Source organism: Heliconius melpomene, chromosome 7 (assembly GCF_056956725.1).
Source record: "Heliconius melpomene rosina isolate 202511_hmr_F chromosome 7, ASM5695672v1, whole genome shotgun sequence".
Classification (NCBI taxonomy): domain Eukaryota; kingdom Metazoa; phylum Arthropoda; class Insecta; order Lepidoptera; family Nymphalidae; genus Heliconius; species Heliconius melpomene.
Window position 1 is genome coordinate 647,829 of NC_140395.1, and position 26,179 is coordinate 674,007.

General features: G+C 33.4%; 3 protein-coding genes across 7 annotated transcripts in view; 1 reads left to right on the forward strand and 2 right to left on the reverse strand.

The window, feature by feature from the left end:
* The window catches only part of Sin3A (SIN3 transcription regulator family member A), a 41,396-nt gene extending 34,470 nt beyond the window's left edge, over nt 1-6,926 (reverse strand). Inside the window, exon 1 of one of the 4 annotated variants that reach the window (XM_085188470.1) lies at nt 6,733-6,926. The gene's annotated coding sequence lies outside the window, so the exon portion shown is untranslated. Of the gene's footprint in view, nt 1-690; nt 1,036-5,739; nt 5,875-6,732 lie in introns of those variants that run through there. The other 3 variants (XM_085188474.1, XM_085188473.1, XM_085188471.1) reach the window with 3 other exon arrangements.
* Nucleotides 6,927-7,691: 765 nt separating this feature from the next.
* sel (canopy family protein seele) lies at nt 7,692-13,415 on the forward strand. The gene is made up of 7 exons (XM_085188476.1): nt 7,692-7,885; nt 7,960-8,027; nt 8,615-8,714; nt 9,634-9,788; nt 10,616-10,708; nt 12,013-12,108; nt 12,529-13,415. Exons 1-7 carry the CDS (start codon nt 7,798-7,800, stop codon nt 12,673-12,675), a joined length of 747 nt encoding a protein of 248 aa, XP_085044602.1. The 5' UTR covers nt 7,692-7,797; the 3' UTR covers nt 12,676-13,415.
* Nucleotides 13,416-13,681: 266 nt separating this feature from the next.
* RabX1 (RAS oncogene family member RabX1) lies at nt 13,682-25,439 on the reverse strand. Of its 2 annotated transcripts, none has more exons than XM_085188477.1 (6): nt 25,254-25,439; nt 17,884-18,011; nt 17,382-17,524; nt 16,541-16,685; nt 15,837-15,951; nt 13,682-15,278 (listed from the first exon to the last, which is right to left on the reverse strand). In XM_085188477.1, the coding sequence occupies exons 1-6, from the start codon at nt 25,294-25,296 to the stop codon at nt 15,157-15,159; spliced, it is 696 nt and encodes a 231-aa protein (XP_085044603.1). In that variant the 5' UTR covers nt 25,297-25,439; the 3' UTR covers nt 13,682-15,156. The 2 variants fall into 2 exon arrangements, with proteins under 2 accessions (XP_085044603.1, XP_085044604.1); XM_085188478.1 differs by having other exon boundaries at nt 13,682-15,260; nt 25,254-25,438.
* Nucleotides 25,440-26,179: the final 740 nt, after the last annotated feature.

The window sequence follows — 26,179 nt, forward strand, 5'->3', positions numbered from 1 at the left end:
AATCTAAAGGTATACTAAAACGCTAACCACTAAAATTCCACACAGTGGTACATTAAAGAACCGGTCGTCGACGGTGCCGATGACACAAACTCGCACTTATTTATAGCGGAAAACGTACACAAATCGATAACACATCGCTTGCTCTGTGCAATTACAAGCACGAATGGCCAACACAAAGTGCTTTGGCTTAACTTTCAACTTGGCAAAAGAGGGACAAAACAAACTGCGACGAAAATTTATGACATAATATTTCCCCTATACTTGGGCAGAATATCTGGAATCTGATGCTACAAAAGTCAATAAAAAAATAATGACAAACCTAACAAAATCCCGCCTTTTTACTTTACATCCTTCACAGTGCGAGTCGCGCAAGACATTTTTTTTATTATTATTAATTCCACAATGAATCATTGCTTTGGTTAGAAGTTTTAATGCGGATTAGACTTTCGGTATAGAGCAGTAAAGTCCGGTTTACAGTGAACGGGGGGAAACGAGGACGACGGTGGTATTCGTCACCGTCGTAGAAAACGGCGAATAAATATTAATAATTGAAATACTAAATGTCGAATCGGTGAAAACAGTGAATTATAAGAGAAGAAACGAGTTAATTTAGACAAACGAGCACAGCTCTAGAACGCAAAAAAAAGATAGCGCGTCCATTTTCGCAATAATAAAATACAAGATACATACCATCACCAGATAACACCAAGGTAATATAATCGAGCCGTTTCTCACGTACTGTTAACTCAAGAATTAACAAAACTGTTAAAGTATATTATTAAGACAGTGGTTTGTGATAACGCGTCACCCCGCTGTTACATTCGTGCGCCTTCAAATAGCGCAACGGCGCAACTTTTTCTCGTGCGGCGTCAACACGGTCAGGTGGGCGAGGTTGCGACACCGCCATGTTGCCTTCTCTCTCAGTCACTGCTTGCGTCTCGCTCGCACCCACTGCGGGGCGGGGGATAGGAGGGAGGGCGGGCGACGAGGGCTCGCGCACGAACGTCGCGCACCGAGCTGCGCGGCCGACTGACTAACGAAATGGAAATGGCGGATGCTCGTTTCTCGTGAAGTCGAAATCGGCTACGATCGAACAACGTACAGCCGAGCGCGAAGTGAGACAACGCCGCACGGCGCACATCACTACGCCGCGGGCCGCGAGCGGCGAGGCGACCGACCAAAACAAATCACCTTTCTCTAAAATTATACAACTTCCATATTTTTTCTCGCGTAATCAATCGTATATTCGAAATCGTTCTCGTTTCAAATTTTTGCATATCTTTTGACTATTGTTAGGGCGTTGTGCCGACTCGCTAGTGAATGGCGACCGGTCGTTGCTATGACGACGTTACGAGGGGACGAACAAGACGTCGCCGACAAAGGAAGTTGTGACACTCATTGAATAAGGCTCCAAACAAAACAAAACTTATAATATAAAAAGACCTCGCCAAACTTAGCATTGGCGATTTACCGACAGATAAATATAACATATACTAATACTTGATACAGATGAAAAAATATATGTAACTAAATATTTAACAAAAATCTTCTATGGTGTATTACGTTAAAATTTATATAAGATTAAACCTTGAAAAAGGTTGCGATAAAACCTCGATCGTTTCACAATAATCGGTTAGTTGGCACGCATATAACACGTTTGCACTAAATAAGGACAAGGAAAAACCAAAGAAGTGTTTTCAAATTATTTATTTCTCAAAAAAAGTTACGTGTCTAGTAACAGATAATAATTAACAATATAAAGTTGAATTAGAGCGGAAGTACAATTACATAGATAAATAATAATAAAAATAATGGACGCAATTAAATTATAGACACCGGGCTAATTATATTGTACTTAAATATAAAATGTATCAGAAATAAAACAAGATTGATATACTCGTACTCCTTGGCAAAGTTTATAACATGAGAATCACCAAGGGATGGTTAATGTAGGTCAGGTTGTGCCGGAGGGGTTTGTGGATTGCGATGTATTGAATAAAATATCATTTCTATTCTACATTGTATTAGAACGGTGACAATTAAAGAAATTTTAACCCACTTATGACATTACCCACTCAAATATGACAATCGGCAATAATTAAATGTTATTAATTAAATAACATTCAATTATTACCCTACTTACGTTAGCCCGCTGTTAACAACAATTTCATGCACTCTCCAAAAAAATGTTTTCTGTGTAAACAAGGCTGTTAAAATGCAAATCTTTGTCAAAGTGATGAAAGCGAATGAAACTAATTAAAAACATTATTAAATGTCATTATACTGATTTGAGAAAAAAGGAGATAAAGATTAATCTCAATAAAGGAAGAAAGATAGGTGAAAGATCACACTTTTCATTTGTGGAATCTCAAGGCACGATACAATGTGGTCAGGGTCGAGGATAATAAAGAATCAAATAAAATAATAGTAAACGTAACAATTCAAATCTCAAATGTTTAAGTGCATATAATATATTAGTAATGACGCAATTACGACATCATTGCTTGATTATACACGATAATAGTGGGTTCAAATTTCATTTCGGTTTATACTTTTATTTTTTTTTCTCTGGCCTATTCTGTTTAAGCATGGCGTTTGAGTTTATCCCGATTATTAAGACGTTTCAAGACTAAAATTATCGTCATTAGCTTAAAGATCAAAATAAATATCACAAAAGTGAAGCAACACTTGAGGCTAATATTTTTTTCTACAAAATAACTAAAGCTGATATTTATTATGTCTTTATCAATTTGTTGAATGAGTTGTGAAACACGAGTAGGAAAGATTCTAGGTATTAAGTATTTCTAGAAATTAAGAAAGGATAAATAAAGAGGAATAAAGTAGAGTTATCGGGCAGTATCGTATCATTAAGAGATACCACCTAGGTGGGAAAGGAAATGAAAGTAAAAATCACTCATCGCAAGACATTGCAGTAATAATGAAATATTATCTAATCTAACTTGTTTATATCGTTCTAAAATAAACGTACAATGTGTTACAGAATTTCATGTACTACAATTTGAGAATTAAATAATACTACCAATAAAATTGTTAGATTAGAAATAAATAAAAAATTCTGAAAATTAAACAATAGGGTGGACAGTAAAATACTACGTTTCCTTAGCCTAACAAGGCAGGTGCAAAGGAAAGAAACAGTTAATGGTTCTAATTTACTTTTCATGTTTGTTTTTCATGTCTGTCATTAAACAAAATTCTAAATTACTCTATAATTGGGATACGTTTTTTTTTTACAAAATACGACGATATTACTAACACCCAATTTTTTTAATGGTACAGTAGGATCACCCCTCGGAGGGAAAAAAAAATTATATTCCTTACCCTATCGATATGACAATATGCGGAGTTTAGTTTCGCCACTCAGCAAGCAATGTCTCGGAATATGTGGAGTGTCTTAACAGATCAAATGCCTTTGTCCGTACCGTATTATAGGTGGCATAAAGTATTATGAGAAATATATTATATAGTTTACTAAAAATCTAAAAACAAACGCCAAACGCCGTTTCTACGCCAAACGCTAATAGAGCCATGGAATGTACTCAGAGCTATTACTTATATCAGCCTAAACTCGAATGGTTTGCTAGTCACCTCTGAAGTTTTACTACTCAGATCCTAGCTCCATCATCAGACCAGCGCAACGATACCATGTATATTGTCATTAAACCTATGATCACTGCCAAGTTTTTATGATACAATTATGTAAAGTGGGCCAAATTCAGTGTCTTAGATTTACAACTATTATTATTTAACAATTTATGTTACAACTCGAGCTAATAAAAGTTTGTTAAAAAAGACATTTTAAATTTCCGTATATCTTGCACCATCATAAAGAGAATCTAGTAATAATTCATACTCAGCAAGCTGAACAATAAGACATTGGGCACAAAATTTAGAATGCCTTTAGACACTAACCTATCTGCATAGTTCCTTTTGGCATAGTTGTGGGATTTCAATTAAAATTATATAGCAAGTAATTTAGACTGTATTTCTATTAAAAAAACTATAAAAATAAATCCTAAAGTACTAAAAATTATTTTCGTTACTTGAAACTTTTTATTTCTTTTACCATTTTTCATTTTGATTCAATTAATTAATTTAATCTAATCTCTTTATGAACATGTAATACAATAATTAATGAATATCTCTACTCTTCATCTCTCTAAAAAGTTGCTAATTTATAAAAAATATTTGGTTATTTAAATATTACAATTACTTACAACAGTTATTGCTATAGTTACATGATCAAAACACGTCTAGTGGCCACAACTAGGGACACTAGTGATAATCATCTTCATACACATAAAAAAATGCAGATTTCTTTAGTACAATTGAACTAAATTAATAAATTATATACCCGCTGTTTTTTGCATAACCATGGTGTAATTATGAAATATTTCATGTATTTATAATTATTATGTACTTAATAAACGACATTTTTATGTTACCACAAGTATATTTTAAAGATTTGTTTGATCGTCATGGTGGAAATTGGGTTATCTGGCGGGACATGTTTAATTGTACGTTTAAACATTACAGAGTAGAATAATAATCAACACTAACAATACATTATAAATGTGAAGACTACTGGTTAAAATATTAAGTACCTTTTAAGCAGGATAGTACTAGTGACGTCCGCGGGCGTAGCCGCAGGTAACATTTAGTTCCACTATGGTTTAGCAGCGCTTTGTCTTCCACAAAGCATTGTTTCTTTTTTAGTATACAAAAATAAAGATAACAATGCAGAAATATAAGTTGATCTTTATTATTAGCAACCAGTTTACAAAGTAATTGTATATTTTTATTTTAGTAAACTTGAGACGTCTTTTATTGGTGTTTACTCGTGAAAGTCCACTTTTATGGTCGTCAAGGCCAAATTTTTGTGGCGTAACGTGCAGATTTTAAGACGAGACCAAAATGTTTTGGACATATTTAAACAAAGTTATGTTTACAATCAAACTAAGCGGCCGAATGACGCAATTACAGATAATAAACAAGCCCATATTACTGCATACTTGTGTGCGTGACATGTAACCATAAAGGATACAGATAATAGTACGCAATTATAGGCTTTATGGACACCGTCCCTAGTCAAATTAAAAGAAAATATTAGTTGAAAAAAAAAACGTTAAATGTTTATTATTAAACGGCCTATATTTTATCACGCATTTAAGTTTATCCATTGTTATTAGCGTAGGATACGAAACTATAGCCTTGAAATTTCTTATCGTAAAGAGCGAGTGACTGGCGCGCTGTGCGGCGTTGCCAGCTCGCGCTGTGAGGGGGGAGGGGACCGCTACTGCGTCTTAATTTTACAATAGCGGCCGCCATTTTGTTTTCATCTATCAAATGCAACCTGCTATGATCATCTGTTGATTTTGATGTTTTTTACTTGTTTTGTTAGAAACAGCTGAGATGACTCAAAAATGACAAGTATGAAGTGAGTGTTCGACTTTCGACGCAGAAAAAATATATTTAACGCGATCTCAAACCATTGTTACGTAACTGCTGAAAAAAATAAGTAAAAATCATTGCATTCCTATTCATTTAGCACTAAATATTAAACCCGGAGATGAGTTGGGAGCAGGTATGGATATGCATGCGACACGACACGCTACACGGCGGACACATGGTGACGGGCGGCCGCGGGGGCCGCCGTCGCAGGCACATCCATAGCTAGCTACATATCGGGGCACGGGCAGGCGGCGCGCGAGGTGTACGTACATGGGGTCAGCCTCCGTCAGCCGTCGGGGCGCCAGCGGGGCCACCGCCGCCATCGACCGGGGACATCACGGATACGGACATCGGGACGAGAGCACGGTATCGATCACGCACAGGCGCCATTTTGAACAGACACTGATCGGTGCGTCGCGTTCGCGGTGTTGCCACGTCGCCTTCTATTTCGAGCTGCCCCCTCCTGCCCCCTGTCGCCGGAGCCCCCGCAGCATGTATAAATATGATCGAGGCGGCCGCGGCGCGATAACATACACATGCATACATACATCTACCGCGACGTAGCGGCTTTCACCGCGAGGGGCGCGGGGGCGGCGCGCGCCATTGGCCGCCGCGGGATCGATAGGCGACGGCGAGGCAGGCGGCAGGGCACTGTGCGCCTTGGCGCGCCTGCCACACGGGCGGGTTCGCGCCGCGCGCCGGCATAAACAAACTGCCCTACTGCCTACTGCCGCCGCGGCCGCCATCGCCGTTTATTATGCCACTTTTCTAGAGTCGAGATTCCTGTGTCCGCAGCCGGCGCACCCAGCGCTCCCCGCCGAAGGACAAAGGGCCGATTTCACGCGAAAAACAAAGGGAAATGCCGGCAGGACCCAACGACACTGACTGCTTGTTTACGACACGATGGATTCTTTCACACAATTTAGCGCTCGTCGCGTTGCCAAGTTGCCGCGGAGAGCGCGCCTCTATCATTATGAAATTAACTTAATTTCAAATGCACTTTTTGTTTTGAGTATAATTAAGTGTTAGGTACAAGCGTGAGGGCCGTTCAATATTTATATTGAGATTTGTATAGATCTCTATTAGTTTAACGTATGGGAGGACACAGGTGTGGACATGTCACACACACAATATGGAACTAAAATATTACTTTCTGTATGCAAAAATGTCGAATGCGACGAAATAAGCTGTTATTTGTGATAAAAAACAGTACATAATGAGCATCAAATAGGATAAGACGCAATCTGTCAACTGGGCACTTACCTGTATTTTTACTCGAAACTGCTTTCTTTCTTCTTTGTGTTCACGGAGACGTCACTTACAGTCGAAATAAACACCTAGACTATGGTATTTTGAGATTTTGTGAAGATTTAATATGCACAAAAAAAATACACATAACGTTAAGCAAACGTCCTACGCGTATAGAGACCGAATGCGAACTGTTCTGTTGGTTTAGTTTGGTTCGGTTGGTGGTGGAGGGCGGCGGGCGGAAAACCGGAGAATGGGCAAGCGAGGGAGCGAGATGGGGCAACTACTTTTTTATTAAAATCACAAATACTACCAACTATACTACATCAATCTATCTCTTAAACCGATAAAGTATTTTAGAAAGATACTTGTATAAATAAAAAATAATTTAACTACATATTTAAATACCATAGTAATAATATTGACATCCGTTCAAATTTTGATTGAAAGCTGAAGCGTTTACGCTAGCTACAGTAGGAAGCATGCAAGTGTGAGTGCTATTATATCACAGGGAGGTGATCGATGTTGCCAACCTATGCATAATTGATTTAATTTATTCGTGTTATGAAAGTTATAATATGAATTCTCTAATATAATATTGCCTGTTATACGTATATTTTTATAGATAATTACAGATCAAACATAATAAAGGTTATATTTATAGCTGTAGAACTCATATTTAAGATTAACAGCATGATGCTTTGTTTAACTTTTAAGTTAATAGTAGCATGATTATAATTTAACAAACTATATTGTTAATAATAAATTACTATTTCGTTTGACAAAAGGATTTTTTTAGTTAATTACTAAATTAGAACAGACAATACTTATTTTGTTTTATTTTAACTATAAATAGTGATATTTAAGGGAAGATTTTCTGGAATAATAACATAATAATACTTTAAATAGGGTTTTAGTCATATTTAACAATTAAAAGAAAAAATAAAATCCACCAATAGCAACCGAATGCGTGTAATTGACATTAAAGATAAACTATCTGAACACGTCGTACCAATTTTGAAGTCATTTTTAAGGAATTATCAAAGAAAATACACATTGAATTAGCAAAATAAATTTAAAATGCGGTTAAGCATTGCAATTTTAAGTTTTACATTTTTTTTCGCTATAGTTTCAGCTAGAATAGACCCACAGAACTTGAGATGTTTAGGTTTGTTTACAAGATCTTTTTCTTAGTGTTTATTTAAATTATACAGTTAAACTAATAATTGTAAAAATTTTCAGTGTGCCGTCAAACATTTGAGGAACTTAATGCAGCAATAAAAGGTGTTGAAAAATGGAAAAAAGTAGATGTGAGTATTAACAACATTTTCCTTGTAGTCCTGTTATTTATACATGATTTTATAAAAATCTTTGTCGAAGAAAAATTTTGTAAGTACTACTTTTATAACTTTAATTTTTATTAAGTCAAAAAGACCTATTTTATTTTATATGAACTTTTTTTTTTTATATTAATATTGTTATTCAATTTTTTTTTTACTATAGATTAAAGTAAAAAAAACCTGAGTTCAAAGACTTCAAATTCTGTTTATTATTAAATTAAATTAGACATTGTGCTTAAGTAGCACAACTCATCCCTTCCATTGTATTTTACAAAAGCAAGAGCAGGCATACAAAATTAATTCAAATGTTATTACTCCTCTGAGTGAGAATAAATAATGAGAGCTGTAATTATATATATAGTAAGGTTTTCTCTTTGCACCACGTCAAATTGATTAAATGAAAATACAATTTTATTAAAAAAGATAATACAACTATATTGTTAATAAATTTTTTTAAACATTTTAATAAAATATTAAAGTGTTTAAAAAAATAGTTTCTTGTATGTAATTATTTGTATCATACAATAATAGTAATAAAAATATATAAAATATTTCAGGTAGGAAACTTCAGAATGGACGCCAGTGGTAATACAATGCAACAGAAAGTTCCGGCACACAGATCTGCTGTTTACATATCTGAAGTTATTGATGAGATTTGTAAGTTTATCAACATTTTCTTTGTATTTTTTGCTTGTTTATTCCTTTAAGATTTTGCTTTATTATTACAATTTTAGTTTTGCAATTTTTACTTAAGTATTACATAAAATAATTATATGTAAATGTGCTTGGAAAGAATAACTGTGTACATAAAGTATCTAACATAGGAATCTATGTATTGTTTGGAAAATTATAAGAAAGTAACCTAAAGTAAATTTCAATAAATCTTTCCTATTTTGATAAAAAAAAAATCTATTAAGTAATTATTGTAATTAATGCTGGATATCTTTTTTATGCTGGAAATGACAAATATAATTTTACAAATAATGATAAAAATTAAATATATCAGGAGATAATGAATATCTTATCTTTGTGTTAATCCATTAGTACTACTGACTGTATTACAATAGATAGATTTTTAATGGGGCTTAAGTCATATAATTGAAAAAAATATATATTTTGATTTTTGTATCCAAATCCCTAATTATCCCATCCTGATTTTTTTGTCATTATATAATAATTATCCTGCAATCAAAATAAAATTATAATTTAATTTATATATTTCTTCTAGTATATATTCTATGTACAGAGTCCGAATAGCTACAAATTGTGTATATGTATGAATTACTAGTTTTTATCCCATTTGTCTTGTTATTTAAATATTAGGGGACGTTATGGCGCAGTGACACAAGTGTGTGCGTTTCATTCCAATCTGGGGGAATTAACTATGATTTATGAATATTTTCGTTTCTTCACTCTGGTAACAAGGCCGAGCGCGAAGCGTTAAGTTTCTCCACTCAACACGCAGTGCCTCGAAAATTCAGCTCAAAGTGGGGAACACTGGGTTCCATTATTACCCTGTTATGTTCTGTATCAGCTGAAAGAAAAAACAAATATTCAAATTATTTTTTTCTTTCAGGCAAGAAAATGGACGACTATGTACGTGTATATTACAAGTCCACCGGCAAACTGGCCATCATGCAGCTACTTTTGCCCAACGGTGGGATGAACCCCGAGTTCTCGAAAACCAAGTTCGTGACTGACGATGATTTGAACAAGAGTTTAGAATATTATGTGAGTCTGGTTTTGTTCTTTCATTTGAATACAGTATGTTAAATAGTGAGTGAAGTGTCTTTTTAACTGCTTTCAAATAAGGGAAAGAGCTTGAGGCCAGTCGTAGCGCAGTTTTAAATAGCGTGTAACTTAATAGGTTATGGGTTCCATTCCCACTTCCAGGAATTAAATGTTTCATATTTTCTGTTACTCACTCTAGTAACTATGCACAACGTGGTGTTAAATTCCACGATAACATCAATATACGTAATAAAAAACTTATTAAGACATCATTCAGTCTTAGTTTAAGACTAGCAGAGTATGCAGAAATAACAGACTCTTAAAATATTTTGTTTCAATTTTTTTAAATGTTACTTATTGTGCGTGCATGATGGGACTCAACGTCGCGTTTTGTCTTCGTAAATACCAGAACAAGGAAATTGGAATAATTAATTTTCCCAGTGGCGTAGCTGGGGTATTTGCTGCCTGGTGCGGCTTAGGACTTGATGCCCTCTAAAAAAAAAAACTGATTCAACGTGTTTTCTACTCTCACGTAGATCAAGCGTCAGACACTAAAATGTGACATTGGCTACCTTTAAAAATTTAAAAATTAATCGTCGACTTTGATGCCCGCTCGCACCCCCCTAGCTACGCCACTGAATTTTCCCATTGGAAGGCAAATTTACAATCGTCGTGTAGGCACTCTGTGTTGATGGCCTCAAACTGAGATATTTTAAAAAATAAAAAATAATATGGAGCAGAAAGGCTATATAATATATAATATTTTTATAATAAAGGTTATATGTATATCAGTATTATAATAATTTTCTATATTTTTTTATCTTCAGTGTGAGCGTATGTTTGAGGACAATGAAGATGAAATAACAGATTTATATAAGAACCGGCCCGAAGACGACATAATGCCCGACGCTGAAAGACAGGTAATATATGACAATATCACGCTTTATCCCGCACACAGTAGGGTAGGCAGAGGTAATTTGGAAATGTTAATGTTGAGACACTTAGTTCCCATTAAGACACTGCCGGAAAACGACTTTCTGCCTTATGGAAGTAGAGCGTGTTGATTGGCGGAACTCAACACCGCGCTGATAGTTTCGGTATACTTGTTTGAATCTGCCTCGCTTGGTTAACATAACAGCTTCTATATACTGTATACAGTATATAACGTTTATAACTAGCGTATATCTTTTTCTTATTGATTCGATTATTATTTTCTCTGAGGTTGTGGCCGAGTGTCTTAACACTACTTTTCTTATGCCTACCCCTCTATGTGCGGGATACGGTGTTGAGCTGAAAAATATATACTTGGAGTGTGTATTATATTTTATGATTGGTTTAATTAGTACGAAACGTGTAACAAAAGTCGAATACTTCTCAATGGTACTGGAGTCATTTATGATCCTTTAAGAAATCGGCTTTACCGTGATAATGATACGAAATTGCTTTTTGTTCAGTATAGTACATTATAGTATAGTATATCCTTATTCAATTTGGAGTAACAAATGGTAGATTATATTTTCAATGATTTTATTGCTTACAAAAATCATTAAGGCAAAAAGGATTTTTTCTTTGTTTGTTATGCAGGTAGAGCATGCAGATTAGGTATAGTTTATTACTTATAATAAAATCGTAACGGATCGGTGTCTGTACATTGAAGATATAGAAGATATATAAGAAAAAATGTTATTGGTGGCATTTAATACCGTTGTAGAACCAAAAACAATGATTTTTTAATCTCAGAATTAAGGCTTGATCGATTTAATTACAGTTTTTGCTTTTTTATTTTGGCAAGCTTTACATTTAGTGCTTGTTTTATACAATGGGTTTATAAATTTAAATAAAAATACAATTTTAAAGTATGTCAGAATTACTATAAATAACTGTCCTTATTGAAAAGGTTGAAACTTTACTTTTCAATAAGGACGTAGTGTAAAATAGCGAGTAATGATAACTATTTATAGTTAGCATACCAATTTAAGTGTAATCTTCAATTAAAGCAATGATAATTGATTGAAGTGTTGTAGGTAATACTTTCCAGGCGGAGATTCTGACAAATATACTAAAAAAACAAATAGTAGAGCCTGATAAGAACTTTGTGGACACTTTGTACGTTTAAGAGAAACGCACGGACACTTGCGCAGGATGCATATTTTAGATACCTCCGTATCGGTGTACGCAATAACTAAGAAATACAAAAATTTATTATATACTATAAAAATTTCAGATTTGCTTCAACCACGCCAAATACTGTGAAGAATGGATGTTACCAAACGCAGAAGATACAACGTGGACTCCGGAGATGGAGGCCGAATACGTTAAAGTTAGTTGCATATTATATATTTGTATACGCTCAATACGCTACACCTCGAGAATTCGGTGCGTGGGGAACGGAGTGTCTTGACACTAGGTTCCCTCTATCTTGTTATATGCGGGATACAGCGTGACATGATCCATATTTTTTCCATCTCTCATCATCATCATCTAGTAAAAAAATTAAAAATAACATTGGCTGTCGTGACGATACTTAAAAGGATGGTTGTGGGTTCGATCCTCACTTGAGAATTATTGTTCAATACATAGTTAATTTCATTTTCCTGCTCTAATACATAATATGCACCGTTGAGTTACGCCACTCAAGACGCAGGGCGGCACTTCTATATGCGGTATAAAGCATGACATTAAAAGAATGTTGTTTTATTTAGTGTTTATACAAAAACAATAATTTATTTATTATCCAAAGGTCCACGGTCCAGACCCCTACGGCTTCGGTGGTGGCATGCAACAGTCGATGATGCCGGACATCGATGACTCCGAGGGTTACGATGAGGAGGATATCGAGGAGTTGGAGGCGGAGGAACAGGAGCCACCTGTTAAAGAGGAACTGTAGATGTTGAGTTATGTATGGAAGGTTGTGTGGATTTGAACCTGCCATCTTTTGTGTTAGTAGTTTTAAACAGATGTATTATGGTTGTTATAGAAATGTTTTTATACTATATAATATATCTTATTTTTTACGGACGGAGGAAAACAATGTGGTGCCTTACTTTCAAAAAAAATATATATTTGATGTCACAATATCTTTTATCTGTCTATATAATATCTTTCTTCGTTATATATGTTTTCTCATATTGAAATTAAATAACTTTTTATGTTATTTTTTTCATTATATTGTGAAATGTTGATGCGCATTTTGAATTTTATGCTCAATTCTTAATATTATTAGTTGCTATTGTCGTAGATTTTTAAGGGCTTCCAATCTTATTAAAAATATATTTATCTATATACAGAGATGCTAAATAGATATTTCTTTTCTAAGGGTAGATAAAATAGTTACGCTACCTATATACTATTTATCTTAATAATTTTTTTATACTTCAATCCAAAAACAATTTTTAAATACGAACCAGTAGTTCCTAAGATTAGCGTGTTCAACCAAACAAACTTCTGATTTACGATTTTAGTATAAATTCTGCCAGTTATAGAAATAAAAATATATCAAAGTTCTTATTTAAAAAAAATAGATATATTTATTGTATTTAGTTTAAAGTATGATTCTATTTAAAAATGATGAGGTTGTGTCGGAAACTTGTGATGTATGATTATTGTAATAAACAATTTTAATACTTATTTTGTTATATTTTTAACACCGAGTTTGTTTAGAGGTCGCGTCGGCATCCGTCTATTTTAATTTAAACTTTGTAAGAATGCAAAATTATTACTACATTATTGTTATACACCTAATACATTATAAAATGTCGTCTTTGTCTCTGTTAAGAATTCTTAATAGGCTGTTAGTAGGTTTACACACTAAGACCTTGTAACTAAAACACACAATCCTAAATTGCCACCATATCCAAAGACTATATAAAAGATACATAAAATAAAATAAAATATAATTAAAAATATGTTTATTCTTTTAATATCACGTAAATAAAGAGTGGTACAAATTTACAAAAAAGCTTACAAACAAATAAATTCAATGTATCGAATATTATTTACATTCTTTACTATTATTACATTAAAACTATGTATTTCTACGACGCCATAGTTTAACAGTTAACGTGTTGGTTACGGGTTTGATCCCCACGGGGGGAAATCAATTTATTTAAATGATTTTTATTTTCACGCTTTGGCAAGACAATGCGCGGCGTTGTATCCCGTTATTAGTACAACGCCTTAAAACGGACGGGAAAAACTAAATATCTTCATACTGAGTTCTTTTTAGCGACTCCGAAAGTACAATTAAGGATAAAACTAAAATAAACTCATAAAAAAATTAAAATAGGCAAAAAATTCTAGATTTAAAACAAACCAAAGGCTAATGATATAACTGAGGACTAACAACAGAACATTTATTAACTTCGATTAAGCCATTATTTATATGGCCGTCATCTAAAAAAATGCTTAATACTATTTTTTTATAAAAACAAGCTGAAAATAACTCAAAAGCGTAAAAATGAAGTAAAAGGAAAACTTTCCAAATTGTGTCACTAAGGCATCGCATAAGCAAAACTAATAATAAAAATAATGTCAATATCTAAATATAGCTAAATTATCGAAAAAATAATACGAATAATTATTTATTAAAATAAAAATCATTTTAGTCTAAGTGCGCAGTTACCGCTAACTGGCCATCAATGTATGAATGATTTGCACAATTTTGTTAAATTTTTAATTAGCATCAACCAAATTAACTTAAAATTCAAAGAAGTTCAAATTCTAAATCACCATCAATTTAGAGCCGATTTCACTTATCGTCCGAATTAGAGATAATTCTTATCTGAGTTGAATAGCGCAACTCAACTATTACAAATTTTACAATTTTAATACTTTGAAAAAAATAAGTGGTTTTTTCGATACTTTCATGATTTAGTGTATAAAATACAAATGATACTGCTTGTTAAGTCTGAGGTAGTAAGTTCATTTTTATTTCTCTATATATGTATATATGTCTTAACGGACTAATTGTAATTGTTAGTTCATATACTTAATCGAAAATCCGAATAATAGAATGCACGAAAAAAAATAGTTTAATGCGTATGTAGTACATAATGTTATGTTGGCCAGAGACTCGAGAATATAGTATAAAAATTTTACAACTTACGACTTTGATATTTTCTATAATACGTGCAGAATTTTTTTATCATCTAAATATTAACAGTAAATAAAAATATTTTATAAATACATTAAAAATAAGGCAAGTTCACACTTTTGGTACAAAAGGCACTAATTAGTCAAATGTATATAAAATACATTATTTAAAAATCAATAAAAGCTAAAACAATATACAAAATTGACAAAATTCGAGACAATCAAATACAATGAAACGTCTTAATCATTGAAGTCTAACTCAGTTGTTGTCTAAGTGCTAACAACACATGTTTCTCTGCAACTCTCCGTGCTTCACGTCGGAGTTAAGCGCCGGCAGCTCTATTTTCCCCGTGTGAGTCGCTTTCTCTTCGGAAGGAATACCTACAAATATTTCAATATCTACCATTAATGTTGTATAAGTTGATCTCATTTTTGTAGATATTGTATATTATATTTATTTATAACTTTTTCATATAAGCCTAGGGCATTATGTTAAGGCACTCTGTTTCCCATACGTTGATAATTTTTTTTAATGTTGTGTCTTAAGTGTCGTAACTCAACATTGGCAAATAAAAATAACTTAAATATTATGATATCGTTGTGCGGGAATCGAACCCACAACCGTTACTTTACAGATACTATTAAAAGAATTCTCAATTCCTAAAATTGAAATGTGTGTGTGTGTGGATTTTTAAAAATTTAATTTCATAAAGAAATACCTAAATACTTAATAAAGATTTTTTTCCAACCTCACGCCGTGTCTCGCACCTAGCAGGGTAAGCAGAGGGAGCCTAGTGTTAAGACAACCTACTCCCTACTTTCTGTCTGTCAAACACTTAAAACTGTCTGTATTATATGCTCGAGATAAAATTAATATGTAAAATGTTACACACACTCTCTCGCGTCTCAGACAAATCACAGAGTTAAGTTCCGCAACCGTCATTAAATAATATTTACCTATTGGTAATTTGTCATCTTCGTTTGAATCATAGGATCTCAATGAAGACATGAGGTTAGAAGATGACATTTTGAGTAGTTCTGTTGCAGTGTTTAGAAATACCTGGTCTATACCCTGTAAAGAAAAAATAAAAATATGTATATTTTAAGTGTTATTTATTATTTAAAGAATAATATTTATGAATTATGTAGAGGCTGGTCGTAGTGCAGAGGCACAATCTCTCTCTAAATGGGAAACAAGTGTCTGACAATAGGTTTCCTTCCAGGTATCCTCTGCCTACCCAGCTTTGTGCGGAATAAGGCTAAAAAAATATGTAAACATATTTTATTTTGGTTTTGTCTTAATACAGCAAGGAAATGAAAATAGTTTATTCCCCTAAGTGGAAATCGACCCCACAACTGTCACGTTTACAGTCAGACTTATAAGCTTTTAATGTAAAAAGTAAAGTTTTAATTTAATAAGGCAAGATAAGTTTCTTAGTTATAATGATTCCTATAAAAATAGATTATTTTACACAAAAACTAGAAATATTTGGTTCCCCATTATGCATTATGGGGAACCAATTGTCTTAACACTAGGTTCTCTCGGCCTACCCTGCTGTGTGAGGGATATAGCATGAAGTTGATTTAATTTTTGATTTTCATTATAAATAAATTAAGTATATATCAGTGTCGTCGTCATTTTGACAGCGACTGTCAGTGACCTGGTCGTGCAGCGCGGAGGTCTCGCAGTAGGAGGCGCCGATGGAGGCGGCGTACTGCGCTGCCTCCAGCGCCGCAACCGCGCGGTGCTGCTCCAGGTCACTCTTGTTACCCACCAACGAGAGGATCATCGCTTCCGGCACGTTACTGTGGATAGTTTGAAAGTTGTTATGCTTCTTAAATTTGCTAATATATTTAAATATTTTTTTAGCTTCACGTTGTATATCGCAGGCTGGGCAGAGGGAACCTTGTGTTAAGACACTCCGTTCCCTACGCACCGTCGAATTTCCAACACATTGCGCCTTTGCCTGAACGAGTAAATTAAAATATGAAATACTAGCGGCCCGCGTGAACTTATTATTAATTTCTGTCTCCATGAGTACCTAAGTCCTATAAGTGACGTCCATGCAAAATTTGAGACTTTTGTAGTAACGAAGTTTCATACAAACTTTCAACCCCAAAAACAACCCCTTAGAAGTCGAATATTGCAAATTCCCGTCTTAGCGAGCACCTACGTCCTATAAATAACTCCTATGCAAAATTTGAGATTCCTAGCACATGTAGTTTCTGAGATTTCGTGATGAGTGAGTGACCTTTCGATTTTATATATATAGATTATTAAATTATTGCAGCGTTGACTTTCGGGATACAGCACGAAGCTACAAAAAGCTGTTTTCTTACTAACTGACCGACAGATGAGACTGACAGCAAGAAGAGATACTACATTTTCCGTTTTACAGACGACACTATAATAAATGGAAATACTAAAGCAAAAATCAGGAAGTTCACACAAATTTCAGTTACAACTACAGGTGACCTGTAGCAATATATAAAATGTCTCACTTCTCTAGTTCTTTGACCCAGCTCTTCATTGACGCGAAGCTGTTAGCGTTCGTGATGTCGAACACCAGGAGGGCGGCGTTGGCGTTCCTGTAGTACATGGGGGCCATTGATCTAAACCTCTCCTGGCCTGCAGTGTCCCACACCTTAGAAAAACGTATATATTAATATGTGAAGCAAAAATTTTGCTCTAGCAAACAAAGCGTGGCGCTGAGTTCCGCTACTCAACTCTCAATGTCTCCGAACATTGGGCGGTGTGGCGGACCGCGTTACATGCGGGATAGTATTGAATTCAATAATATAATATTCTAGACTTTTCAAGGACTCAACTTTAAATTTATTATATTTTAAATCGAATACACATGTAGAGTATGTTTTTCCCCCAAAAAGCAGGCAGAAAACTATCAAATTTTAGAGATATTTTGTGTTGAATGGCGAATCTAAACGCCGCGTTTCTTCTAACAGTGTGAGCAATGAAAATAATACCAACATTCCCAATACTTACTTGTAATTTAATCCTAGCGTCATCTAAGTTAATGTTGCAGGTGAAGAAAGACGCGCCTATGGTGGGTGATATATGCTTGGAGAACATTTTACCGATGTAACGCACCACCAGGCTCGTCTTGCCCACGCCTGGAAACAAAAGCGACAAAAATGAATATTAAATGGCTAAATTGTTACGACTCTTGCAGAACAGAATGTATAATAAAGAGGGCTGCCGTGGCGCAGCGTCTGAGCAAAAACGCGACGATGTGGGTTCGATTGACACTCGGGGAAATAAATTATTTTCATTTCTTCGCCCTGGGACGAGACAAAGAAAAAAAATCTATAAATGTGGGATGTAGAGTGAAGCTAAAAAAAATTAGTTTTGCATAACACTGTGTACACCACATTATTCGAATTCCACACGAGGAGGATGTCCCTAATTGTACCAACTGCATGTACCATATACTTAGGTGTGAAGACACTCCGCTTCGCACTTTCCGCCGAATTCTAGAGACATTGCGTTTTGAGTGGCGGAACTCAACGCAGCGTCTCGTCTAAAATCTGTCGCGTTTACAGTCACGGCTTGCGACCCTGCCCCACGACTGCCCAACCCCCTTCAATTGTTAGCATATTTTAACGTAACCTGATTTCAACAGTGGAAATAAATATCGCAAAAACTGAGCTAGATCGTACTCGGAGGAATTTATTATTTTTATTTCCACGCGTAGCGAGAGATAACGTTAAAGAAAGAATATGTAACACTGAACTAAAAATTGGGAAACAAGTTTTTTTTAATTAATATTCAAATAGCGGTAAAATTAGACATATTAATACATTTTTTTACAACTTGTTTGTACACTCGTTTTGGATGGTTGTCATGTGCCTTACTCCACTTGCTGCTCCATCGTATGTTGGGAGGTGGAACTCACAGCTGTGCTTTTACTTTTTCCCTTCTGTTCAGAACAGTAGATATTGAAAATATATGAAAGTAGTTTAGACTAGGAATCGAATTAATAAAATCATCGCGATAGAAATCAGAGATTTTCTAAATATACTACCATTTATTAATTAATATAAAACAATAAAGTACATGTGAGATAAAATTAACAGTTCGGATAATTTGAATATTTAAAATTTACACGTTTTTAATATTAATGTATGAAAAAAATATTATGTATTTAAATTTATAAAAAAAAACACTTTAAAAATAGTGACATTTTCGATCGTAAAAATCCAAGTGTGCTCAGAGGTGAGTCTTATAATAACTTTTGACAGAACATTAGAGGAGAAATATATATTCTTAAATTGTTCTAACGTTGATTAGTCCATTTATAAAGGTAGGCTGTAGATATATGCGGTCAGAGTTTTCTCAAAGGAAAGGGGGAAAGGAAGAGGTTTTATCTTTAACTATCTTTTATTATGATTTCGAGACGAAAATGAGGGTAATGTGTTTATGAGTCTATGTGTATATGTGTGTATGTGTGTTCCTATGTGGCATTGTAGAGACCAAACGTAATTTTGACGATTCTTACGTCAATCGATTCGCTTTAACCTTGGAAGTGTCACTAAACATATGAAATAGGTATTTAATAAAGGTTGTTTCATAGCTTTCGCGATTATTCATTTTAAGTTATAATTAAGAACATAAAACAATTTGCAATTGTTTTAAGAGACCAGTCGCGGTGCCGGGGCACAAAGTGCGACTGTAAACGCGAAAAGTTGTAGGTTCGATTCCCACTCCAGAAAATAAAATAATTAATATTTCCCTTGTCTTCGCTCTGGTGTTCACGCCATTGCTAGCTCACTCAAAACGCAATGGCTTCAGAATTCGGCGGAAAATGGAGAACGGAGTGTCTTATTTCTACGCTGACGCGTGACGCTAAAAAAGTTGTTCTAATAACCACTCTTTCCTCAATTTTCCATACTTATAATAGAAACAGTGACTTTAGTATTACATTATCCTACATTTATTACACGGGTATCCCCGTGCATCCCTGCCTGACTGACTGTGAAAGCAGATTCAAATCCTCACGATATTAACAAAAATTTTGTCTTATAATCCTAATAACGAAGCTAATTATAATATAATTAGCTAGTTATAATCCTAACAAAAAAGTGTGATATAGAAAAATATAAAAAACATAAATTTGCTTCTTGTAGACATCATCTGGCGACATTTTGGAGCTGATAATGATGAGAGAGACCTATAGATGGCTAGTATATAACAGTTAAGTTGTTCGAGTAAGCTGATAATTATAGGTAATAATTATTTTTACAATTTCTAATGGTCAAGTTTCTATCTTGTATATTATGTAAAGATTAATAAATACAGAATAACAATGTTATTAGGTACTCGGAGCGCGGATAAAAATATTAAAAGTAATATAGATACATTTTTTACCGAATTCAAAAAGAAGGAACTTGACGTTTATTGCAAAGCTCTACAAAAATAAAAAATATACTAAGACGATGTTGTACTTTAATTAACTGATATTGAGAATTTTTGAATTGATTTTATACTTTTCTCATGTTTCTTTTCAAAATTATAGGTAGTTGTAAGAGCAGTCGTAATTTTTATTTATTGACGTTTATTGAGGCGTACATTTAAAGGCCGTCGTGGTGCAGGGGCACAAGGGTGTGATTGTAACTTGACGGTTGTGGGTTCTCGATCCCCACTCGAGGTAATTCATTATTTTTTATTAATATTTTGATTTCTTCGCCCTGGAACTAGATTGGCCTGGATTTTTGGTATTTGTAATTATTATTTAAATAAGAGATTACAAGTAAATTTTTTTAAAATATTATTTCATAAGCAATTCATCACGGCAGCGAAGCTGAGGTATAAAGCCAGTATAACCTGACCTAACGTAGTAATTACTTATAATATAACTAGTATATCAAACATGGTAATACAGGTGAGACCTGTTGCTCAAGGCCGTCAGTTACTTAACTCACGTAACAAATACATGCATATAGGTTTAATGTAGATTGTAGATTCTTTATTTAATTGTATGCTTTAAATAGGCATTTGCAAGCATAGTTTCATATTAGTTGCAATAAAAGAACATTCAGCTATGTAGAAATTGATAAATGGTTCCAGTTCGGAATCTATTGAAAGGTAGCGCAACAACTGTGTCCCGCGTACAGCAATGTAGGCAGAGGGAATCAGTGTTAAGATACACCGTTCTCCAATTTCCGCCGTGAATTATTCTCGATTATGCTATCTATAGGTGAGTTACCGGCACCTTTCCGTTCTAAATCCGACTTATACGTGGCTTCGCAGATTAGTCTAAAAATAAAACAATGAAAATAGGCTCATAACATAAATATTTTTATCTACACAAGATGCAATTGGAGATTTTTTTCTGCATTTACGCTGTATTCTAATGGGCATACATTTAAAAAATTAACTAAAAGTGAACATGTTAAAAGAGACAGAGAAGTAAGTAACAGTAAAGTAAGAGAGAGCAAGAGATTACAAATCACATTGCGGTTACTCTACAAACATGAGATTGGTGTGGAACCTTCTTCGGACGAGACCGACTCGCACTTGACCCGTTCTTTTAAAAAGGAACCCAATAAATCATCTCAACAGTTGCAGGGACGGACAAGCAGATAAGCAATCTAAGCTTCAATAAAGCTATAAATCCGATAAGAGCCTCAAGTGGCCAGCGGCGCGCTATCACACTATCAATAATAATATGTTGGGAGTCAAATTATTTCGATAATCCTTTGGTGACAAATAAATTGACGTATTGCAAGTTCAATATTAATTATGAAATTGTTAAGTACCTTAGGTTGGCCAATGTTAATTGTTAAAACGGAATTGAAATTAGTTTCAAAAGTGGCCCTGCAGACAGAAATCATGTTTATATATATATATATAAATATAATATATATATAAATATATATATAAACATGATTTCTGTCTGCAGGGCCACTTTATATATATATATAAGTGAATATTTTATAACAATATTTTTTTGTTCATAGAAAAATATTTATATATTACTAGCGGACGCGCGCAGCTTCGCTTGCGTATTTAAGGGTGAATTCTAATAACCCATGAAACATGTGTTCAATGAAATATTTTTAAGAGTCTAAATTTCAAATTTTATAAAAATCGGTGGCGATTTAAAGATTTTTCCATACAAACTTTCAACCCCTTATTTGCACCCTTAGGGGGTGAATTCTAGAAAACCATGAAACATATGTTCAATTAAATATTTTTAAGAGTCTAAATATAAAATTTTATAAAAATCGGTGGCGATTTAAGATTTTTCCCATACAAATTTTCAACCTCTTATTTGCACCCTTAGGGGGTGAATTCTAGAAAATCATGAAACATGTGTTTAATTATATACGTTTAAGAGTCTGAATTTCAAATTTTATAAAAATTGGTGACGATTTAAAAAAATCTATACAAACTTTCTACCCCTTATTTGCACCCTTAGGGGGAGAATTCTAGAAAACGATGAAACACGTGTTCAATTAAATACTTTTAAAAATCTAAATTTCAAATTTTATAAAAATCGGTGCCGATTTTAATTTTTTTCCATACAAACTTTGAACCCCTATTTCACCCCCTTAAGGGTTAAAATTTTTCAAAATCCCTTCTTAGTGGATGTCCAGATTACGAAAGTAAACTTTTGTCCAAATTTTACGTTTCTACGCACAGCGGTTACGGCTGTGCGTGCGTCTTACCTCAGTCAGTGAGGACAAGTCCTTTTATATATATAGATAGGAGAAAGTCTTACCCTCGTAGGTCATGAATTACATATATTTACATGTGAAGATAAAAAAGGATAAACAGTGACTTAACAGATAAGTCAAGTTGTTATAACTGACGCGTTAGCATTTCGAAATCGATTCGATGCTAAAATCTAAATGACAATGACTCAAATATATTCTGCCTATTTATAACTAAGTCCAGATTTTCTCAACAAACTAAATAATAATTTCGAACACAGACAACTAAAGTGATTCAAAAATCAGCTTCACACTGTATCCCGCACACAGCAGCATTCCCCACTTTCCGCTGAATTCACAGAAAGTGATTCAACTCGAACAAATTAATATTTATGGTGAAATGAATTTCAAATCGATTCATCTTTTTAGTAGCTACAATGCCACCGACAGACATACGTGTCGACACACATACACCGTCTGTCTAATGTGAAACCTAAAACACCCCTCTGTTATCGTCGGGGGTAAAAGTGTCCAGGGATTTATAGCGAGTCTAATGAGTACTAAGTTAGTTTTTTATTTATTGGAGTTCAGCAGAGCGTGATATACTGTATAGTGTTACGGGGCAGCCAGCCATCATGTAAAACGATATTGTGTGGTGGTAGTATTTTTTTTTTTATTTAATGATTAATCATTAAAAGTCTTAAATATTTATTACCAGGCTCATTCTACGTCTCTTTCTTTCAAATTTAATGTTTATCGCCAATATAGCGGAATAGGCAGAGAGAACCCAATCTTAAGACAGTCGTCATTTTCAGTTCTCCACCAAAATTTGAAAAACAAAAAGATATTGCGAGTTAAGTTTAATATTAATTCATATTGAACTTCAGACTACGATAACAATCTTAATGTTTTTTATTTCTTTAAAAAAAATTTTATTGATAAGATAATTTATCTTTTCATTTATTTATGCATAATATTTGATAAAGTATCACAATGTATTCTTGGTATAACAGTTAAATTTTGCTACCCCAAAATATAACTAATTTTTTGTTTAGAGAATTATAAAATGTGATTAGCCCCACAATGCACTAAGAATTTGTGATATATATAAGGAAATCTAAGAATATTTTATGTTATTAACTGAAAATATATTTGAAAATTAATAGCAAATTGATGCTGAATAAACTTTATTGATAACATTTTTATTCTGGGAAGATGTTACAAAAAGTAATTGTTAAGTAATAAATAATCATTAAGGAAACAGTAATTAATATAATATCATTAAGTAATTCCCTTCATTACATTATCTGTATGAATAATTAATATTATAAAGAGAGGTTTGTTTGCTTGAACATGTTAATCTTAAGAACTATGAGTTACAATAAAAAATAATAATTTTGAGTTAGATAGTCCATTTATTGAGGTAGGTACTACATCACATCAATTACTTTAATATAACCAATTAGTATTAGTAGTACCTGCAGTTAAATTTAGTTGCAGTGCTTAGAGTGTGTCACGGGTCCACAATTATATTTATTTTCATTTGACTATGTGTCATGAGATCCATGCTCACCTAAGAATATTATTCAAGGTCCACCTAAAAAATGCAACAGGTGCAATAGGTGACAAAACAAAAATCTAGAAAATATCGCCCAAGTATGTTGGCACAGACTAATAAGTTTATTCTGGAATTTTTTATTTAAGCAAGGCCAATGTCAAATAAATGATAAACAAAAAAAAATATATTTTGAAAATGACATCATCATGTCTTTAGCTTTATTTATAATATATTGGCTGGTTTTATAATATAAGAAACAGGATTTAGTAATGTTTCTGTTGCACTCTAGTTACTTAGCTAATAAGCAACAGAATTAATATGAGGGCTTTTTTAGGGTTCCATAACTAAAGAGTAAAATGTGCCCTATAAATATAATAAACTGGACCCTATTACTAAAACTCCACTGTCCCTCTGCCACCAGGCTTTATCACATGAAATGTGATAGACAGTTGAAATTTTCACAGATGGTGTATTTCTTTGGGGCAAGAAGTATCTTATCACTAAGTCACCCTGCTTTGTGCAATGCTGATTTTTTATGTATTTCTGTTGCCATTAATACAAATACTAAAAAAACAGAATAAAATAAATATTTAAGTATTTGCTTAATAAATAAATATTTAAATATTTAATGATACAGAACCTTTCTTGAGCAAGTTCGACTCGCACTTGGCCATTTTTTATTATCTGTTAGTAGTCGAAATTAGCAGTAGTAAGTATCTTGTGTCTGTATACTAGCTTTTATCTGCGGCTTCTCCTGCTTAATTGAAATAACTAAGAGTTGTTTATCACATATGTGATCCATTCTAACACTTGTAATGTGTAAATGGAAACCATTAACGTTATGAAATGTAGCCTATAAGCTTCCTCGATAGATGCACTATCCAACACAAAAAGAATAATTCAATTTGAATCGGTAGTTCTTGAGATAAGAGTGTCCAACAAAAAAAACTCCAGCTTCATCATTTTAAGTAAATATTTAAACGCGAAATATTTATAACTTGTCTATTCAATTAATAACATATTATGAAACAATAACGAACACATCCCTCCTTAGAAGCATTTCGTAACATGACTTTTATGAGTGAAATAGCTTCCTTCGAACATTAATATAGATTGGAAAAGAATAAGTTATATTATGTTACCTTGCGAGCCCAAAACAACAATCTTCGCCTCCACAACTTTCATTTTAACAAACTAAAACACTAAACATAAAATATAATCACTATCTTTTTATAATATTACATTGTTTTTGTAAATTTTGATTTATAACAACTTAAAATAAAAACACACGTCCATTCTTGTTGACAAAAGAATTATTTGTGTGGTTAAGCAGTTCATTTTAAAATCATTATTATTGTAAAGTAATTTATAGTAGGTTTAACTTTTTAATTTGGCTGCGTTTTATACTTGTAGTGACATCTATAGGGGTATTTTTTAACTATTTAATACTATGTACAGCAGATTACAAATCCTATTTTTCGATAGATGTCAGTCTTTATATACAGTCGTATATAATAATTACTTAAAAAATATTTAATAAAAAAGTCTAATACTGAGAAATATTTTAAAACATGGTTAATAAAATTGAATAAATTGTAATAGTTTATTGTTGTATGCATGTTATATTTTTGAATAATTTTAGTTGTAAATTCTACTTTCATAATATGTGTAATATGATTTTAATAAAACAATGTACAGATGATATTTAATACTATATTTTTTTTATAATTAAAAAAGTTTAGCGTAGCTTAACGCCATCTTTCGGCACAGCATATAGCTATACCGAAAGATGGCGTTACATGTTTCTTTTAGAACTTAAATTAAAAATGAGTAAATGTGTTCTGTAATTATGAATCTCTCTATCAATCAATCAATCAATCAATCAATCTCTGAAATTAAATTAGAATTGGAACCCAAAGACGAGCCCACACTTTAAACGTTCCTCTTATAAGTTGAGTACAAATTTATAAGGAATACATACTGTATTCCTTATGTAGCAGGATAGGCAGAGAGGGCTTAATATTAAGACACTCCGTTTCCCACTTTCCGCCGAATTCTGGAGGCAAAG